The sequence below is a fragment of the Panicum virgatum genome, chromosome 8K, assembly GCF_016808335.1.
Source record: "Panicum virgatum strain AP13 chromosome 8K, P.virgatum_v5, whole genome shotgun sequence".
Taxonomy (NCBI): Eukaryota; Viridiplantae; Streptophyta; class Magnoliopsida; order Poales; family Poaceae; genus Panicum; species Panicum virgatum.
The window spans coordinates 53,466,711-53,486,711 of NC_053143.1; the positions used below are offsets into that span (position 1 = coordinate 53,466,711).

Genomic DNA, 20,001 nt, shown 5'->3' on the forward strand with positions numbered 1-20,001 from the left:
CGAGGAGGGGTGGCCATGCCGTTTTGCTGGGAGCATATCTATGCAGCCGGCGGTGGGGGTCACCTGACTTGAAGAATGTTGTGCAGGGCGGCGGTAGGGCACACACGGTGGTGTCCCGGCCGGTGCCGCTCGACATGGCCGGAAATCTGTGAGCGTCAAGAGATTTGTCAGCGACGGTTAAGATAAAATGCAGTTTAACTTCAAGAAAAAAAATAGATTTCACTAAACTGGTACGAGTACACTGCACAGATAGAGACTTTGACTTTCACTAACCGCGTGGACCATGGGAGTCTTTGACTGGTAATGACGACGATAAAAAAGGCAGCCGCGTAGCTCCAGTGCTGCGACCTGGCCCCGGCGGCAGCGGCACTCATCAGTCGTCACTCGCCGGCAGCTCGGCTGGCCCAGCGTTCCTCCCAATCATCTCCACTAGCCACACATGTCACGCACCACGCCAACCTTGTAGTCCTAGAGTACACCAAACCAAGCAAGCAGCAGACCTGCAAAAAGGATCCAATTATCCGATCCAAAGCATAGGTGCATACATAGATTCCGATCATTGCCACGGCGCAAAAGAAGAACGAAGAAAGAAAGAGAGAGAGATACAGTTTAGGTAGTGATTGGGTTCCTATCATTGCCACGGCACAAAAGAAACAGAAAAAGATCCGGCTTTTATATCGTTCTAGTACTACAATGGATAAACTTTGCAGGTAGAGAGCGAGAGAGAAGAAGAAAAAAAGAAGAAGAAAAGGCTTGGCTGACCTGACCCGACCCGACCCTGGCCTCCAACTCCAATGGCGAGAGCCCCGTGCGCCGGGCGAGATCCAACCAGATCGCCGCGGCGCTAAAGAAACAGTAGGATACAGCATGCATCCCGCTACGGCAGCAAGCACTACCAATTCGTCATCATCATCAAGACTCCTTTAAAAAAAAAGAAATAGACTCCTTTTTGAGCATCGCAAATTATATTTACATACACACACATAATTTGCCCAGCACTTGATTGATGGTATTTTTTTAGTAGACATCATTGATGGTATTTTATCCGGCTGATGATGATGCTTGTGGCGGATTAAGAATCCAAGGGGAGCTGATTCAGAAAACACAAAATCTACTGCCCCGATCTGCCGTGGTTCGTGTCCAAGAGGCCACATATCCCCGGGAGCCGATCCTTGCACCCCACGGTCCGGACCGCCGGCGTTCCAGGAGGCGGTGCCGAGGTCAACGCCTGTCGCTCCCCGGCTCCGGCTCCGGCGGGCGGCCGGCCTTGCGCCGAGCAACCGCCGCGCCGATCCCCAGGCCGCGCGACACGAGCCTCGCGGCCGGCCATGGAGTTCGGCAGCAGCTGCTGGGGTTGGGAGTAAAGAACGGGCACTAGCAGCGGCAGGTTGATGGGCAGGGGATAAAACAATGCGTGGATGGATGGATGCACGCAGAAAGAAATGGCGGTGCCCTGGCTCCTCTCCTCTCCTCCTTGCAGCAGCTGTGGGGACCTGCATCAAAATGAGAGCAGGGTTAGAGAGAATCCAAAGGTGGCTTGCATGTGCCTCTGATCCTGATGCAAACAAGAGTATCTTCCTTGCACTCAAGGGGAAAAAAAAAGGTACCTTGTGCACTAATTGAACAGACTTGGCACCAACTGGGAGGGAATTATGCAGTGGGCCATCGTGATTAGACTGTGCAGAGTACTCCTCAAGATGCTTCTAAATCTTTTCTTTGTAAAGAAGTAAAATCAAGGTAGGGAAGGAGCAGAGCAAGGATGCCTTTAAACCTGTTGGGTACATACAGTCATTCTGTACTTATACAAGCCTAGTTTTTGGATAACAGTTGCTTTCTTGCCTATAATTCAATAACCAGAGCTTAGCATGAATGACAAAACAACTCAAGATTCCCTCATCTTGAAATGAATGACAGAGCATAATATGCACTTTGCTGGGAAAAAAATTCAACAAGTGTTTTTCCGGAAGTGATCCACCAGCGTTATTTCAGAATTAACATTTCCTCACGGATTCTTGTGCCGCCGACTTTAACCAGCAAGATCAAGGGATTTAGTGGAACATCCCAACCTGAAGTGCACATGCTTTTAAGAGATTTCCGCGTCTGGATACTGAAAGGGCATAGATCCACGTCAGCAACACGATGCATGCTTTTGTATGCTTCATCTTCACTGCATCCAGCCAATAGTATTTCTCTCTCACATAAAACCAGGACCAGCCACTAGCACCAGCCAGCCAAAAATACTTTTCTCTCACAAAAAATCAGCACCAGCCAGCCGAACACAGCGTATCGCACCAGCTTCAGGTTCAGCAACACGATGCACAAAACATGCACAGATGAATGTGCCGGAGCTTCTTCCATGGAAAGACAGGCAACTCAAAACTGCTGCTTTCTCACTTTGCCTCATCCTTGCACCCCTTCTTTGCGGTTTTTAAGATCAGAGATGGGGGCGACAAAGCAAAGCAAATTACTAGGAGTCCGGGGAGGAAAAGGGGGGACAGGACAAGGATCACAAGGCCCAACACCAGGAAATTTCCCATGAATCTAGGCGGCATCTTTTCGATTTGCTTGGTTTCTTTTCGTTGGGGGCTTCAATTGTATTGTTTCGAGCTGTCCATGTTAGGGAGCCCACAAAAGGAAAATGCCAAGGTTTTCGCTGGGCCCAGCATGTGTCTGTGTGAATATTCGGTTCCTAGTGTTTGCCATTCTGTGACTGTGAGTGCATCGTCAGATTTTTCCTTCTGGGTCCTGGTAACAGCATGATCATACATCCTCTGGCTAGTTAACTTTCAGGACCCCATTTTGTGCCCACAGCCCACAGGTAAATCCTGAATTCCTGGTAGAATGACAGTCTGCTGTCTGCACTCTGCACAGACAACACAAACTGTAAATTCAGAAGTCTGATATAGAACTGCTTTTTACAAATCATTATCTATTTCCAAAAATAGTTCTTTGAAGTACTCCTTTGGCCTTGTTTTGGATACAACTACTCCCTCCCAGCGCACATGGATGGTACTGAAAATTGAACTAATTTTCCAGTCAGTAAAACTACTTATCAGGGAAGTAATAGTTAAGATGCCAGTCATGCGTAATGTTGATGATCGTTCTCAAAATGTGTATCTCAACTGTTTTGGATTGATGATTATATACTATACGAACTCAGAGAACTGTGAATGGATCATTAACTTCATTGATCCCTGCAAAAAGAAGGGTTAACTGTTCAATCATTTCCCTTCTTTTTTTCCTCAGTGAACTTTACTTAAGTAGCTTTGTTACAAGAAAATTATACATGAAAACTGCGCAATCTTTTGAAACCTAGTAAAATCAAAGAAGGGAGGCAAGCTACATGTTCAAGATGGCAGGAAAGTAGAAATCAACAGTCCGGACAATTATTAGCGCATGTCAAGCTCCAGCTAACAGATGATAACTGGTAAAGGGAAAAAGGGAGAAACGAATGTTGTGCTTTGGTTAAGCACAAGAGGAGAGCCATGTTTTAGAAGTACTTTAATCCTTCCAAAATAATACATTACCAATATATAGCTTATATGGATAATATGCATAACTGACATAAGAAAATCAGAAAAAATAAGTTTTAGTTAAAGAGTACAAAAGATTTAAGCTGAATTGGCCAATATGATATGTTGCATTAGTAGCTGTTGAAGGATTTCTGGGGCTCTCAGTTGAATTAAACTTCAAGTTGAGAAAAAAAGGACATAATTTTCCTAGATGTCAACATTTCACAATTCTAGCTCTCTCAAATTGAATCAAACTTGAAGTTCAGAAAAAAACAAATCCTAGGTGTCAACACTTGACAATCTCCAGGATTCTCGAATTGAATCAAACATTCAAACTTGAAGTTCAGAAAAAAGGCAATAATTTTGCCATCAGTATTGAAACATATTGATTCGTCTAAAAAGCTGGATTTTAAATCATTCTATGTCAAATTGTCAACTATCGTATGTATTGAGGTTTTTGGTGCCTCTGTTTCCATCAATATAACCATCACGGCATATACATTATTGGGTATGTAAATTTGTTGTGACATAATATTCTAAAAGGAATCACATATTCAGCACACTACTTGTATAACAAATGGAGGAAACATGGCCAAAGATAGCTGGAGTGTTTACCTGCTGCAAATACTAATGTGCAACTCTGCATCTCTTGATAGCATTGTTTGATGCATGGATCTTCACCTTCCGAATAGAGACTCAGCAGTTTGTCTTCCAAACTGAAGTTTTATTTCCTGGGGGTTGGCTATTGGCATGCATTTGTCAATTGAAAACTGGATTCTTCGATTAAGCTCTGCCCAGGAGCCTTATTCACACTCATTGTCCTCATCACTCTCCTCACTTCCCCTGCGTCCTCCCAACGTCCTGTTTCTGCATAAAGATTGGCTAACAGCACATAGTTCCCCGAGTTCCATGGCTCAAGATTGATAAGCTCTTTCAGAGCCACCTCAGCAATGCCGAGACCAGCATGGGCACGACATGCACTTAACAGTGCTCCCCATATTGCAGCATTAGGCTTCATCGGAATCTCCTGAATCAGTGCATATGCCTCCTTAAGAAGGCCAGACCTTCCAAGTAAATCCACCATACACCCATAATGCTCAATTGCTGGCTCAATACCATGCTCCAACTGCATTTTCTGGAAGATCTCCCGTCCAACTTCCACTGCTCCAGCATGCGCACAGCACCCAAGCACCCCCAAGAATGTCACAGCATTAGGCTCCATTCCTTGCCGCTGCATCTCTCGGAACAGTTCGATTCCCTCAACTCCATGGCCATTCAGTGAGAATCCGGTAATCATAGTGTTCCAGCTCACCACGCTCCGCTGCCGCATCCCCTCGAACACCTCCCTTGCGCTGGCAACATCACCGCACTTGCAGTACATATCCACCACCGCGTTAGCAACATGAACTGTACTTTCTAACAGCCCAGTCTTCCTCGCGTACTCATGCGCCCACCTCCCGGCCCCAACATTTCCAGTCCTCCCACAGGCTGGGAGCACCGCCGCCAAGGTCCCATCATCCGGCGCCACCTCCCCCTCTCCGACCATCCCCTCGAAAAACCACACCGCCATGTCATCTCGTCCGCACCGTGCACACCCTGCGATCATAAGGTTCCAAGAGACCACGCTCCGCCTGGATCGCCTGTACCGCTGCATTTCCTCAAACAGTTGACGCGCGGCGCGGATGTCCCTGGCCTTGAGGAGAGCAGTGATGAGCGTGTTGTACGCGACCGCGCACCTGTTCTTCTGGGGGATTTCGTCGAACAAGACGCGGGCGTGCGGCAAAGGGTAGGGCTTGAGGAGCGCGAGGGAGATGGCGTGGTGGGAGAGGAAGCCGAGGCGGAGGAGGAGCGAGTGGAACGCGGAGAGGAGCGGCAAGGAGGAAGCGCAGCAGCCGAGGAGGGGCAGGAAGCTGAGGCGGTCGGGCGCGTGGAGGCGGCGGAGGGCGGAGAGGAGGCGGAAGGCGTCGTCGGCCGGCGGGGAGGACGCGGCGGAGAGGGCCTTGACGGCGGCGTTGAGGAGAGGGAGCGGGGGCGGCGGCTCGGGAGGGAGGAGGCGGAGGAGGGGCAGCGCGGGCGGCGGCGGGGAAGAGAGGAGGAGCAGCGCCGCGAGGGAGTGGTGGTGCGGCGACGGCGGGGAGGCCGGGAGCGCGCGGCGGACGGCGAAGGCGAGGAGCTCGAGCGGGCGGGCGCGCGCTCCCGGGCAGTGGTGGAGGAGGTGCAGCAGGCGCCGCTCCGCCGTGCGGGGGTGCCACCCGTCGGGCGTGGTGATGGCAGAGGCGAAGGCCGACGAGGGCGTGGGGTCGCCGGCGGCGGGCGGCATCGCCGGCGGCGAGACGGCTGGAAGTTGGCCGTTTCAGTTTCGCGGGCGCCGTGGGATCGCGCGGTTGTTTTGGTGGTCTGAAATGGGCCGGGGGCGTGAAAGGCCGACTGGATTTGGCCCATAGTACCCAGCCCATAGTGGGTGGGACCCAGATGTCGGTCACCCGTGCCGTTCCTGGTGTCTCTCAACTCTGCACATCCACAGCTCTTGCAAACCATTTTGGCTACAGCTCTTGAAAAAAAGATCTTTTTAAGCTTTCTCTGAGACGTCACATTGTGCATTGTCTACATAGGTGGTGGCATCAGGCTTGGACAATTCAATCAGCAAGGAAATTTTCAACTTCAGGCTTCTTTGTATCTGAAATTTGGTCCAGTCAACCAATCTAAAATCCATGGGCTTGAAGATGTTCAGACTTGGACAGCAGAGACGAGCTGTCAAGCTCAAGATTTCTACAGTAAATTCAGTGGGCAGCTGGGCCAACAAGAGTACAAGACAAAGAAAGGAGCAGCACATGGTTTTGGCAGACAAGAGAAACCAATGTTCAGGTATCAAGGAAGCACAACTCATTCATGGACATTTTTCAGACAATAGGAAGTCTGAAAGTTGCAAAAGCTCTTGTCATTTCTTCAAAACTTAAGGCCAGATTAGGAACATGAGCTGAAATGACCATTTCTGAATCTGCCTTGTAAAATCTCAGGAAATTGTCGATACATTTTTGCCGACCTTTACTCCATGGAAGGGCACAAGTCTTGAGAATAAGAAAACATTAACGCTTTCTCAGTGAGGAGCCAGATTTCTCTCAAACGTTCAGAGAGGAAAGTAGGAAACAATCAGCAAGGAAAAAGTTCAGTACATGTGCCATGAAATTTGATTTTAAGCTTCTCTGCTTCTGTATTTTGCTCCAGTCACCCAAGCCAAAATCCGTGGTCTCAAAGAGATGTTCAGACTTGGAGAGCAAGCGCAAGCTTTCGACAACAAATTCAGTGTGCAGTTGGACCAACAAAGGACCACCAGACAAGAGAAACCAGTGTTAGGAATGCATATGAAACAACTCATCCCTGGACATTTTTCAGGGAGTAGGAAGTCTGAAACTTGCAGAAACTCTTGTCATTTCTTCAGACTCAAGCTCAGAATGGAACATGAGCTGAGAGACCATTTTTAGCTGCATTACTTGTCTTCTTGACTGACCTATCTGCCATGTAAAATCCAGGAATTTTGCCAGAGATATTTCCTATAGACAAATTTGAAAATGAAATGAACAGCCTGCATTCTGTACATTATTAAAGTTCATCACACCACCGAAAGGACCAAGGTTCTCACAGACAGAACTCTTTTTTTTTTTTATCCATAGCAACCTAGGCTAAGTTCACAGTTCGTGGTCACCAACTAGCAGCAGCAGCTTCAGAGGCTCAGAGCGTGGCAAAGCCCTCAGTCAAGCAGTCACAGGTCAAGCTTTTTTTTTTCTCGAATACGCGCGCAGCGTATCATTGTATTAAGATGAAGAAGAAATTGGTACAGTGTTCGGTTACAACCCAAATAGAACGGACTCCAGATGGACACAAGCTGGCAAACTAGCTGAACACAACCCAAAAGATAAACTCCCACATGAACTGCTCACATCCCGCACAACCTAAACGACTGGCTTTGAGCGTAGTCCTCAGTCATCGCTCCATCCCACGAAGGGAGAGCTCTTACTCTTGTTCTTCAACATCGGAAACATGTCCTGCAGTGCGTCCACGTGGTGCGGCGGAGGGTCGCGAAAGAAATTCTCCACCACTTGCTCCGCCGAAGCCGCCAAGGGTAGAGGCGTGCCAACCTCACCAAGTCGGCGCATCGCCCCTCGCTTTGCCGGCTTGACGGGCGAGAGAGGGTCCAAGGCTTGGCGATGGCTTCGCCTGAGGCCATTTGCCTCAGACGAAGGCAGCTGAGGAGGCGTCGACAAGGACAGGGTCAACTCGACGGCGACGAGGCGGCTTGTCCACAAGAGGCGGCGGAATATTCTTTGTAACTTTGCTGATGAAGTCCTCCAAGGCCGCAGAACTGCTGTCCTCCAACGCCCCGACCGTGCCGGTCGCCTCCTCAGAAGCCGGCACCACCTCGACCGATGGTGGCACCTCCACAGGCGGCACCACCACAGCCGGCCCCTCGGGCGATGGTGGCACCGCCACAAGCGGCACCACCTCGGCCGATGGTGGCATCTCCACGAGCGGCACCACCACAGCCGGCACCACCTCGGCCAATGATGACATCTCCACAGGCGGCACCACCACAGCCGGCCCCTCGGGCGATGGTAGCACCGCCACAGGCGGCACCTCCACAGGCGTCACAACTCCAGAGTGCCCCAGCAAACCACCGGAGAGCGATGGCCTCTCCTGGGAGACACTCCGCTGAAGCCCGATCTCGGAGTTCGTGAGACCGGAAGGTGGCCACGAACAGCTCGGGGTAGGCAGGCCCGAGGGTGAAGTCGTCCTCCTCGATGCGAAGCACAGCCATGATAGCTGACTTGGCCGCAGCCAAAGCAACCACAGCCAAGGCGTCAGTGGCGGAGAGCATGAGGTCGAGGCCACCGTCAGCAGCAGCAGTCGTCGGCAACAGCCGATCGTCCGAGACCGGAGGGCTATCACGACCATGCCCAAACCCAGCAGGAGCGACCCGACCGTCCAGCCGAGGCTGGCCCGAGCGAAGTGGCGGGCGACGAGGCCGCAAGCAATCCTTGGCACGGTGCCGAAGGCCGTGGCAGAGCAGGCACCGCGAAGGCTGACGACATGAAGCAACCCGATGCTTGAAGGAAAGGCAGTTCAAGCATCGTCCATCGAGCACCTTGGGGAAGCATTGCCGCGGCGGCGCTTCCTGCTGAGGAGGTCGCTCCCGATGGTCCCGAGGATGTGTGCGCCGCCTCTCAACTCGTTGCCAGCCATCAGGGTCGACACGAGGAGGGTGATGTGCAGCCTGACCCCGGACACGGCATGGGGCATCCCGACCAGCCGCGTGGGGGTGGTCGCGCCACTGGAGACCAACGACCAGCTCGGTCATTCCGCGCCGGCGGTTACTGCGTCGGGAACGCTTGTCCGTCCAGGGTGGTGTTGAGGGTAGCCGGCGGCCCCGCCGACGAGGACGCTTGCGGTGCCCACCCTCTCCACGTGGAGGCAGCATCACGATGGAGCGGAGAGTGGGCATCGGAGCCAGCGCGTCGACCTGCGCCACCGCTGGTGTTGAAGCAGGGGAGGGCGCCCTCGGTTGCCGCAGCAGGATGTCACGGTACGACGGGGAGCCGTCGTCGTCGGAGAGGGGACGGGGAGCCACAGCAGGTTTCGCTGGGCGACGAGCAGCCTCCAGGAAGGTTGTGGGACGTTCATTCACAGGTCAAGCTTGCTGGAGAGGTACCAGGAGTGCATGGCCAGGCTGCCGAAGGACAAGATGTTGGCCAGCGACGACAGCCCGTGGATCATCCCGAACTTGCGGTTCATCGCTGCCAGAGCAGGGCTCCTCTTCGCTGTCTCTGCATTCTTGGAGTACCCGACCTCTGTGCCGATGCCGAGGTCCTTCTCCATCTTGTGCCTCTTCATCATCATCTGCGCGACAAAAGCAATTCAATTGGCACATGGTGGAAATGACAGTAGGAAAAAATAATGTGGAACCAACCAGAGAACAAGGAACATTCTTTTGTTTATTAAGTTTACTAGCCAAAGAATAAGGTACATTCTTTTGTTATTTATGTTTACAAGGTCACCTCTATACTACTTAAACAACAGGATTGTGTTGTCGATTTCATCAATCAAGATATTTCACTTCCCAAGTTTGCTCTCTAAAACAACAGTGAAGTGATGAGAACTACAAAGCAAATGCGAAACAATCAGAACTCAAGAGACAATCAGATGCTTGAATAGAATTGTAACAGCCTATTGTAACTAGCTTATAATGCTACCAGGTGCTTGAACTGAATTGTAATCGGTGTGTTGAACGTTAACATAAAGTCCTGGCCTTTGTAATGCAAATATGGACTGGGCTACGTCCCCAGAATTCTAAAAAAAAATGTCCAAAAGGTTGATATGCACAGCCAGACATATATCCATGTTTTGTCAAATTACCAAATTGCTCAACTTTCTATCAAATTTTATCCACAATTATGCTTCTAAGAAAGCTAGATTTTTACCTCCAGGGCTTCAGGTTCTAGGCTGCTAATTATTCATGGACTAAATTCTGCTTTATGCAATCTGTATTGATTCTTGAAAATAAAAAAGAACAAATCAATGTATTCCTGTGAGCACTACAAGGACTAGTATTCATAAATTGTAAATATGACTTATGTAACCATATAAATCTGCATCAAAATAACTACCATCAACATAGAAAATGAAACTGTACATAAAAAGTGTAAGACATGCATTCATTAGTCCTGATATTATCACATACCCAAACTATAATTCTGTGTAGCTAGCATTTGGCAAATGCAAAATGAGAGGTCAATAAAAAGCTGAAGGTCATAAACAAAGTATTTCACCTCAACAGTCATAGGTGTGTAAGACCAGAAGGTTTGACAAGTTACAGCCAAGGGCCGAAAGAAGGAATCCAAGCTGGTAGAGCTCGATGGTTGATGATGTCTTCCAGGGGTGCACGTATGCAAATGCTGCCACAGATATCGCTGAACACACTGATATCAACGTGAAGTATGCTGGGAACATTTTCCCCTGCAGACTCCCAAACTGGTGCCTCGGCAAGTACCTTAAGAATAAAAAAGATTCAATAAAAACATTGTCAAAGATTTATACTATGGGTGTGTTTAGTTGGTGAAAAGGTTTGGATTTTGGTACTGTAGCACATTTCGTTGTTACTTGACAAATAATGTCCAATCATGGACTAATTAGACTTAAAAGATTCATCTCATGGTAATCAGTTATACTGTGTAATTAGTTATTTTTTTTCAACTGCATTTAATGCTCCATGCATGTGTCCAAAGATTCGATGTGACGGGTACCGTAGAAAATTTAATGTTCTGAAGGGAATAAATAATGGACCTGCACAGTAGCGCATCCACACATGGTCACTAACTCACTATTGCAAGAACAATATAAGGCAGGCTTTACCTTTCCAGTGGACTTCTCTGTTGTCACTATAACAAGGTAATATGTACACTGTAAATGTAAAATTGAACTTGAACACTTGGGCAGAAGTCATATAATTTTTTTTAAGGGTCAAAGGAAGGGGAGAGGATCCCCAACCTGATAGCATTTCATTTCAGTGGCTCCAACTAGCCAGGGTTAAAAGTTTCGGGTACAACATTTTTCAGAAGGTTCCAAAATTGCGTTTGTAATGATAGAGCAAAAGACATTGATTTCTAGACATACTCTCTAAGACTGCACCAAGCATATCACTCCAAATATGTAGGCAACAGAGGAACAAACCCCACTTACTTTCAAAATTGCAGCAGTGCTTACCAGAACTTTCAGAATGTTTCTTGAGATAATGTTGACAGGAACCATCACAATATCCACGAGCCTACATCCGTATTTCATGACAAATCTAGCACTTAAGAGCTCTCTCGCTACAACATAAAAAATAGGAAAAAGTCCATTTTTAACCCCTCAACTTTTAGGTTTGTCGAACTTTAACCCCCAACTTTAACCCTCGTTTTCGGTGGTTTTGCGCTGACGTGGCGGCGGTTTTCGACTTGTGGCGCTGACATGGCGAACTTGGACTTGGATCTGGGGAGAGAGAGGGAGAGACTCAGAGAGAGAGAGAGAGGGAGCAGAGCCGTTGCCGCCGCCGCCACGTCCGACGCCCGCACGCTCAACGACGGATGGCGGACGGCGGCGCTGGGCAGAGGCCGGGCAGCACGTGGCACCGCCGCTGCCCGTATGCGCCGCCGCGTGCCGAGCCACTGCTCGTCGCGCGACGCTCCGCCCTCCCACGGCCACGAGGAGGAGGCCATGAAGGGGAGCTCGAAGAGGAGGCGCCGGCAAGCTCGGAGGCCACGAGGCCTCCCTCCCACAAGGCCACGCACACCGGCGAGGGAGCTCCCTGTGCTGCGCCTCCGTGCTCCTCTGCCGCCGGCCGCCGGCAGTGAGGCCTGCTTCTCCGCCGCATGCCCGCGCGGAACCGGTAGCACAGGGAAGCAACGAGGCAAGCAGGGAAGGGGGAGGAGGTCGCGGGCAGGGCCGCGCGCGCACCTTGCACTCGTTACGGTTGACCTCGTCGCTGCCAGCCATGGCCGTCGGCAGGCGCCGCTCGGCCTCGGCCACCTGAGCACCGGCTTCAGGCTGCTGCTGCGGCAAGATCCCTCCCTCGGGGGGGGGGGGAGCAACCCCGCCGCGCCCGGGCTCCCCAATCCGAAACCCTCTCCGCCGCCGCCACCAGCCTCCGGGCTCGCGCGGGCCGAGCGGGGAGGGGGATTGGCGCTGCGGCCAGGCGCGGGGGTTCCATGGCGGCTACCTCGCCTCCGCGTTCGGCTACGCAGCCGCCGGTGATGGACTCGTAGCAGCTGCTGGCGCTGCGCGCGCTCGGCTTGGGCGCGCACCCGCGCGTGGGCCCCTGCGGTGGCGGCTGCGGCGGCGGGTTGGCGTGCGGTGGCGCAGGGGAGATGGGAGAGAGCAGGGGATGGGGCGGCACGGGGAGGAGCTCCACGGCGAGCTGCGCGCGGCCAGCCTAGGGGCGCGCGTGGGAGGCGTGCAGGGCAGGGGCAGCTGCGAGCGGCGGCTGAGGCCGGCGGAGGAAGCTGCGGCACCGCGCCGTCATCGCCCGAGCGGGCAGTGCAGCGGCGAGCGGGCGTCGCGGGCGCGGCGGCAGGAGGAAGGAGGAGGGAATGAGTGGGTGACGCGCGGGCGCCAGCATGCTACGTGGCAGTCAACGCCAGCGTGACATGGTCAAAACCACTGGAACGTAGGTCAAAACAGCCTCACGCCCACCCAGATGCTAAAAGTGAACGGTTTTGACAGTTGGGGTACCGGTACTTAGACGGTTTTACAGTTCAAGATTAAAATTAGACTAACACAATAATTGAGGGGCTAAAAGAGGAGACTTTTTTCTAAAAAATAATCCAGCTACCCCAATTCATGATTTAGTATTTCATGAAAAATCTAGCACTTAAGAGCTCTCTCGCAACAGCATAAAAAATAATCCAGCTACCCCAATTCATGATTTAGTATTTCATGACAAATCTAGCACTTAAGAGCTCTCTCGCTACAGCATAAAAAATAATCCAGCTACCCCAATTCATGATTTTTGGGCTCCTTCCCAACAGATCTTCAAGGTGCAATATTTATTTCATGACAAAGTGATGCTGCGAAAAAAAAAGCTAATATTTTACATTTAACCCCTTAGTTTGAATCGTGACTATTAATCGCGATCCGAATAATTATAAAAAACCCTACTTCGGCGGCGGCGGCGGCGGCGGCAGCGGCAGCGGCAGCGGCAGCGAGATAGTTCGATCGGAGCTAGGAACGAAGCGACGCCGACGCCACCCGAATTCTCAGGGAACCAACGGGACGAATGAAGCGGCCTGCTTACTTGAACATGACGATGCCGCCGACGAAGGTGACCCAGAGCCCGGCGCCCCATGCCGTGGCGAACGCGAGGAGGTGGACCAGCCTCGCCGCCGCCGCCGCGTTGCCGCCTCCGCCGAGGCGCAGCGCGTCGGGCGCGAAGAGGAGCCCCGCGGCGAGGAACGCCGCCGCCGTCAGGAACCGCGCCGCCCACCCCATCGCGCAGCCCTTGGAGCCCGAGACGGCCGCGGCGGCAGGTCGTGGAGAGCGAGCGTGCAAGAGGATTGGAGAGAGAGAGAATGGGGGAGGAGCTCTGAGCTTGGAATGGAAGCGACGACTGGGCCGAGAGGCTCCGTTGACCTTCTAGATATGCTTGCTCAGTTGCTCTCGTAGTTGTTGAAACAGAGGCATGTTTCTTTCTCTGCATTATCAAAAAATTTCGTCTGGAGTTCTTTTTGGATGATCCGAGTGCCAATGGATAAAAGTAGTACACTTTCGCACCAGCTCCTTCAAATGAAAGTGCTAATAGAGTTGCCTAAACTTTAGACAAGTCTTAATAATTTTAGCATGTGCATATCGTTAATATTTTCTAAAATTTATCACTCAACTTTAGCTCTTCCAAACAGACCCTAATCTTGCTTGGACAAATTTAGAGACCAGATTTCTCTCATAATTTCGGAGAGGAAGCAATTAGCAACGATAGATATTCAGTACAGACTTCTCTCTGAAATTTGCTCAAGTCACCTACAAAACAGTAGGAGGTCTGAAATTACAGTACAGAAGCTCATGTCATCTTTGCAGACTCGAGCTCCCATCAGATGATAATTTTTATCTGAATCTCTTGGCAAATTTACCTGCCTTGTTCGATCAAGGGCCTGAATTTCGATACTGAGACAAATTTTCTTGACGGTACGAGAAATGAAGAGTGTGCATAAATCTTGACATCAGAAAAGATTGACTGTGTGGAATGAAGAAACCACATTCTTCTGTGTTCCTTCCAGTTTTATCGTTTGCAATCATAGTGCCCGATTCGAAACGCGGCGGCAGGCTCACCTGCATGCGCATAGGACCTGATCAGCGACCGCGGTGGCCTCCTGCGTGGCTGCCGTGGCACGGACAGAGGAGTCCAGGGTGGCCCGGGTGGCTGCGACGGTGAGGGCGGCGGGAGGAGAGGAGGTGACGCCGGTGAGGAAGTTCGAATTTCCCTTTTGAACTGCGAAACCGAATCCTACCCCCTTGACAAAAGCCACCCCGGTTTTCATCACATCAATATGTTTTTCTCTTTTTTCTCCCTCAAGCTTTAATAGCAAGAAAAAATAATTAAATGGGCTTTAAAATTTTGAAACTTTTTACCGAGGTGAAACTTTTTACAGAGGTAAATAGGTGATATAGAACCTATTTTGAACTTTTTAAGTTTAAACTCAAATTTGAAATATAAATATTTTAATATAGGGAAATTTAAATTTCATTGAATTTCTAGGACATCAAAACGTGCTTCAGAATTTATTAAATTTGAAACCTAAGGTTCATTCTCAATTTGAAACTTAAGGTTTTAATGAAAGAAAGAATTCAAATTTCATTGAATTTTTAAGGCATCAAGATGAGCTTCATCTTCAACAATATTTGAACTGTATGGCACATATTAGAGATGCATCATTAGAGAAATTTTATGAGTATAAGTTCTATAGCAAAACTTGAAGTTTATTACGTAGGGTCAAATTGAGCCAAATTTTATATTTTTTGTTTATGTTTACATAATTTAAAATCTACTAAAGAATTTGCATATGTATACATCAAATATGCAAATGCTTGAGTAGATTTTAGATTCTATGAAATCAAATAAAAAGGATCAAAGTTGGCTTATTTGACCCTTCCTACGAAACTTAAAATTCTACTGTAGAACCTATACTCACAAAAATTCCCTAATAATGCACCTCTAATATGTATCACACAGTTCAAATTTTGTTAAAGATGGAGCTCATCTTGGTGCTTTAAAATTCAACGAAGTTTGAATTCTTTTTTCTTCAAAATTTTAACTTTTTTATTTTCAACTTTAAAAAGTTGGAAAATTGGGTTCTCTATACTCTTCTCTATTACTATGCCAATTTTCATGAATTTTTATCCTCGCTGCCTCAATTGAGTGAAAAAGGAGAGAAGGAAGAAAAATCTATGAAAAAAATGTAAAAACCTCTTGTAAAACCACCGAGGGAGGCAAAACAAATAATTTTGATAGTTGGGGAGGCTGGATACCTAGTTTTGTAATTGAGGGATGAAAATCAGACATTTTCGATAGCTGAGGGAGGGAAAGTAGACTTTTTCCGAGTGGGGATTAGGAAGGGAGAGGTAGTGGGCTGGGTTTGACCGGCTGCTAGGGTGTTAGGCATAATGTTTGGTGGCCCAATCCCTTGTATTCCCCTCCTTCCCAGCCCAGTCTAATTCTACTCTAAGCACACCTGCATGCCTGGCCCAATAACGCAAAAAGGCCGTCTTCTACCTCTCATCCCCCCTGGCAGAAGCACAGCAACTGGCAGGACCACGATGGTGACCAAGGCCTGTGGTAGCAGCATCGATCATCCAGTGACTACCACACACAGGAAGCAACTTAATTTTAGAAACAAAAGGCAAATTTCACATACAAAAAGGCGATTGTCTAATTGAAACAAAAGAAATGGTAAAGAACACAGGTTCTGGTCTCACCACAGATAAATATTGGCTACAATATGCTCATGCGTACATCAGAAAGATACCATTCTAACGAGGGAAGCTTGCAGACAACAAAAATTCTTGCTCCATACTGTATCTTCTGCTCGACACCTTGCTTCGTTTCCCTTCTTTTGTCTGTGATGAACAATTCACTGCAGCAATGCCATTCTCCTCAATTCTTCTGGCAGCAATTCCTTTGAGTGCATGCTCCACTTGTTGCATCCTAGGTCGGTCCTCACCTGTTAACTTTATACATGATGCTGCAAGAATGGCCACTTCATGGACTTCCTCATCTCCTTCCTCTACGACTTGTGGATCTAGTATTTGGACAAGATTGTCCTGGTCAAGCAAGTTGACGAAGTGAGAAACAAGGCTCTCATCGTCCAAGGACAAATATGAAAATGGTTTCTTCCGGGTGAGCAATTCCACAAGCATGACACCAAAGCTATACACATCACTTTTCTCGGTAAGACGGCCTGTGTAAAAGTACATAGGATCCAAATATCCTATAGTCCCTTGGACCCTCGTAGTTAGGCCTGCTTTTTCAATAGGAATGTATCTTGAGGCTCCGAAGTCTGAAACTTTTGCTGTCAAAGTGTCATCAAGAAGTATATTACTAGACTTAATATCTCTGTGGATTATTGGCATTGAAACCGATGAGTGAAGATAGGCAAGAGCACTAGAAGTTTCGACTGCAATCCTCAGCCTCAATCCCCATGGCAATTGTCTTGGTCCTTCAACATGAAGATGCTGGTAAAGGGTTCCATTAGAAATAAACTCATAAACGAGCAAAGGGACCTCTGTCTCCAAGCAACACCCAAAAAGTTTTACTATATTCCTATGGTTGATCTGTGAGAGGATGGCTACCTCATTTAAGAACTCATTTATTTCTCTTTGGACTGTTATATTTGATTTCTTGATGGCTACGACATGTTGGTCTGATAAAATCCCTTTGTAAACAGTACCATGCCCTCCACCACCAAGCTCACGTGCTTTGTCGAAGTTGTTAGTTGCCTTTGCAAGCTCATCCACCGGTATGATCATCCTTTCCGCAATGACTGTATTTTGGGATACCAAATGTTCCAACAACTGTCCATGGTTTTGCTTGAAATACTTTTGCTTCAACTTCTTTGCCCTCAAATGTTTAAACCTTTGTGTCACAAACATTGCAAGGAGAACATAAAGTATGGAGCCCACCCCGCTGCCAATTGCTATACCAATGACTAAACCTGAAAGCATGTAGATAATATTGTTATTACTCTCTCAGTAACGAGAAGTTTATTTAAGTGGAAACAATTGGGTTAAGCAAATTAAAAGGCAATGAAGTTTAATTTCGGTCTACGTACGTGAACCCTTTATATTTGTAGCAGCAAAAAAAGGAAACTGGAGCAATGTGCTTTGGTGCTATCAATGTTGCAAACTCGAGTTAAAATCCGGTGTGTGTTTAACCTTTAAAACACACAAACATGCAGTGCTCTACACACAAACATTTTGCATCTACTGAGACTTGAAGGAGATATATAAGGTTGTATATACCTTTGGAGTTGGGCTTTTCGAGGACTGAATCATCAGCTGGTAATGGGACGCAGCAATTAGCATATGCAAAGGTGGATTAATCAATGGTTAAACAAGCTGCTGAGTATAGTAGTGTGTACCTCGGCAGCCGCCGGCGCCAGGGAGGTAAGGGTTGCCGCCGTAACCCTTTAAGCACCTGCAGAAGTAGCCATAGGACAAGGATACGCACTCTGTGTGGTCGCTCCTGCATAGCACGCGGGATGTGTTGCCGGGGCACGATTGTCTATGTTTTTTTGGTCCCGAGGAGTATGGCTTTGGCAAGCCGGCCTTCCCTGGCTGCGCCCCCCACCGGAGAAGAAAAGGAACCCGGAGACCTGCAGCCCGTTCTGATCGTAGCCCGTTCTGAGTGTCCGCCTTGGTCAGCTTGCTATGTTTGTCGAACCACTCCTTCTCGGCGACGAACACATGCCATGGCGACTTGTGGAAGTCGATGTGGTTGTTGGGCCCCTGCCACCTCAGCTTCACAGCATTGGGGACACCACGGAGGAAGTCGCTGTAGTTCCTGGGTGCGACGGCGATATCCGCCTGGCAGCAGCCGACGCCGAAGCAGAGCTTGTCTTCAACGATCCCTTTGTATTTGCACAGGTCCGGTGAGCAGATGGAGGTGCAGCCGGCGCTGATCTTGGGATTGCGTTCCCCGACGCCCTCCACCAGCATCACCGTGAGGTTGCACCCAAAGAGGAATAGCTCGTTTCTGAGGGTGAACAGCGTGTAGATGGAGCCTGCGAAGCTGGCGCCGAAGGAGGAGGAGGACAAGCCTTCGGAGGTGGAGTTTGCAGGGGTGCTGTCGTCAACGATGGGCCCAGTGCCTATGACGCGCACCGTGGGGATCATGGTGGTGACACAGATACTGATGACCTCGAGGGTGCCGTCGCCGAGGAGCAGCCGCGGTGGCCCGCGGCCGCTCCGGTGGCAGGTGAGGTTGAACCCCGGCCAGTAACAGCGTGCCGGCCCCAAGCCGAAGGGGTACGGCACACCCACTTTTCCGCAGCTAGTCTTGCATCCTTCCAGCCCGATCATAGGCGCCGGCGGCGATGACGTGGCTGGCTGCTGCCACGCCGCCAACACTAGCAGCACAATGGCCGAGTTTAGCGCCACCATTAGTCTCCTAGTGGTACTCCCTAATCAGCTACTAATTGTACTCTCCCACCAATGTGTCCGTTGATCGATCGATGTTCTCTATATATGGACCCACGGACCCTGACTAGGCCCACGCGTTCACACCTCACCTTACATCTACTATTTAACAATATATATATTTTTAAAAGGCGGACCGTTTCTGCGGTACATTAATTTTTGGTCCGTCATTATCCCATGTAGTCTCGCTCGCCTAGCTACCGCCATCTTGGATCCGGACTCAGCCACGCACAGCTCCTTTGCCCATGTCGACTTCAACCGGGACTTGCGAGTCCGATTCTCTGTGCACACCTCTACTGTCGCCGCTCCTCGCCTTTACCAGGCGCCCCAATCGCGATATGAGCATGCTAAGGGAGTAGCGCTGCCACTGTTTTCCGCTCTCGGATTCTCCGCACGTGCCGCCAACCGACCAAATACGTTATCACCGCGAGCATCCACGCACCTAGCTAGCCTCCATCTCGATTCAGAAGCACCGCCGCAACGTGAAGCCAAATTGTTGGGGGCACCATCTTCGGCCATCGACCGGAGGCCCGCGCGCAATTTGACTGCAACGACAAGGTCTCCTCCAGGCTTCGGGCGAAGACCGAGGCGCCTGCGGCAAGGACCGGTTCGCCACAGGCGAAGACGAAGAGAAGCGAAGAGTGGCGAAGGCTGGGGCGCCTGCGGCGAGGACCGGTTCACCACAAGGCGAAGACGAAGAGAAGCAGAGAGAGGCGAAGACCGAGGCGCCTACGGCGAAGACCAGTTCGTCACAAGGCAAAGACGAAGAGAAGCGGAGAGAGGCGAAGACCGAGGCGCCTACTGCGAAGACCAGGGCGCCGACTGCGAACTCGAAGACCGGAAGGGAAGGTGTCAGAGAGTGAGCGCTTCGAAAGCCGCGTGGAGAATCTTGTAATGGGCCCAATTGGCTGTAATGGGCCCAATGGGCAGAAGAGGCTCGGATGTAATTTACCAGATGATGTAAAAATACGGTTGTACCCCGGGAATATTCCGGGAATATAGTTGTTAGGGGGCATTACGGTGTAATAACGGAGGGTGGTAGGTGAACCGTCACCTATAAATACCCGACTCCTGTACATTGATGGGACACATTGAATATAGAGAGAGAATCCAATTTACTGTGCGAAGCCTCGTTTCTGACTTGGAGTTGTTCACTTCGTCTGGTGCGCTCCTTCACTGTTGTAGTGTTCGTCCGTCCCGGAAGCACTCGCCACCAACAGTTTGGTGCCCACCCGTTGGCTCGACACACCACGCCACACCACATGGCGGCGAAGAA

The 20,001-nt window shown here is 49.8% G+C and overlaps 2 protein-coding genes and 1 pseudogene across 4 annotated transcripts; all 3 read right to left on the reverse strand.

Annotated features, from left to right (window-relative positions):
* Window positions 1-2,630: 2,630 nt before the first annotated feature.
* On the reverse strand, window positions 2,631-7,174 carry LOC120645232 (pentatricopeptide repeat-containing protein At1g09190-like). Of its 3 annotated transcripts, none has more exons than XM_039922032.1 (2): window positions 4,128-7,174; window positions 2,631-2,863 (listed from the first exon to the last, which is right to left on the reverse strand). In XM_039922032.1, the coding sequence occupies exon 1, from the start codon at window positions 5,830-5,832 to the stop codon at window positions 4,255-4,257; it is 1,578 nt and encodes a 525-aa protein (XP_039777966.1). In that variant the 5' UTR covers window positions 5,833-7,174; the 3' UTR covers window positions 2,631-2,863; window positions 4,128-4,254. The 3 variants fall into 3 exon arrangements, with proteins under 3 accessions (XP_039777966.1, XP_039777968.1, XP_039777967.1); XM_039922034.1 differs by lacking the exon at window positions 2,631-2,863 and adding an exon at window positions 2,870-3,012; XM_039922033.1 differs by lacking the exon at window positions 2,631-2,863 and adding an exon at window positions 3,019-3,194.
* A 111-nt stretch (window positions 7,175-7,285) lies between these two features.
* Window positions 7,286-13,666, reverse strand: LOC120645234 (annotated as a pseudogene).
* Window positions 13,667-16,061: 2,395 nt separating this feature from the next.
* Window positions 16,062-18,689, reverse strand: LOC120645968 (wall-associated receptor kinase 3-like). The gene is made up of 3 exons (XM_039922667.1): window positions 17,669-18,689; window positions 17,550-17,585; window positions 16,062-17,242 (listed from the first exon to the last, which is right to left on the reverse strand). The coding sequence occupies exons 1-3, from the start codon at window positions 18,687-18,689 to the stop codon at window positions 16,062-16,064; spliced, it is 2,238 nt and encodes a 745-aa protein (XP_039778601.1).
* Between the last annotated feature and the right edge of the window lie 1,312 nt (window positions 18,690-20,001).

Bases quoted from the DNA above. Each gene is read 5' to 3' on its own strand.
- LOC120645968 (XM_039922667.1), bottom strand. From the start codon at position 18,689: ATGGTGGCGCTAAACTCGGCCATTGTGCTGCTAGTGTTGGCGGCGTGG. The intron at 17,586-17,668 runs GTACACACTACT...TCCCATTACCAG, and splicing joins TGGCGCCGGCGGCTGCCGAG to CTGATGATTCAGTCCTCGAA. The intron at 17,243-17,549 runs GTATATACAACC...ACATGCTTTCAG, and splicing joins CGAAAAGCCCAACTCCAAAG to GTTTAGTCATTGGTATAGCA.
- LOC120645232 (XM_039922032.1), bottom strand. From the start codon at position 5,832: ATGCCGCCCGCCGCCGGCGACCCCACGCCCTCGTCGGCCTTCGCCTCT.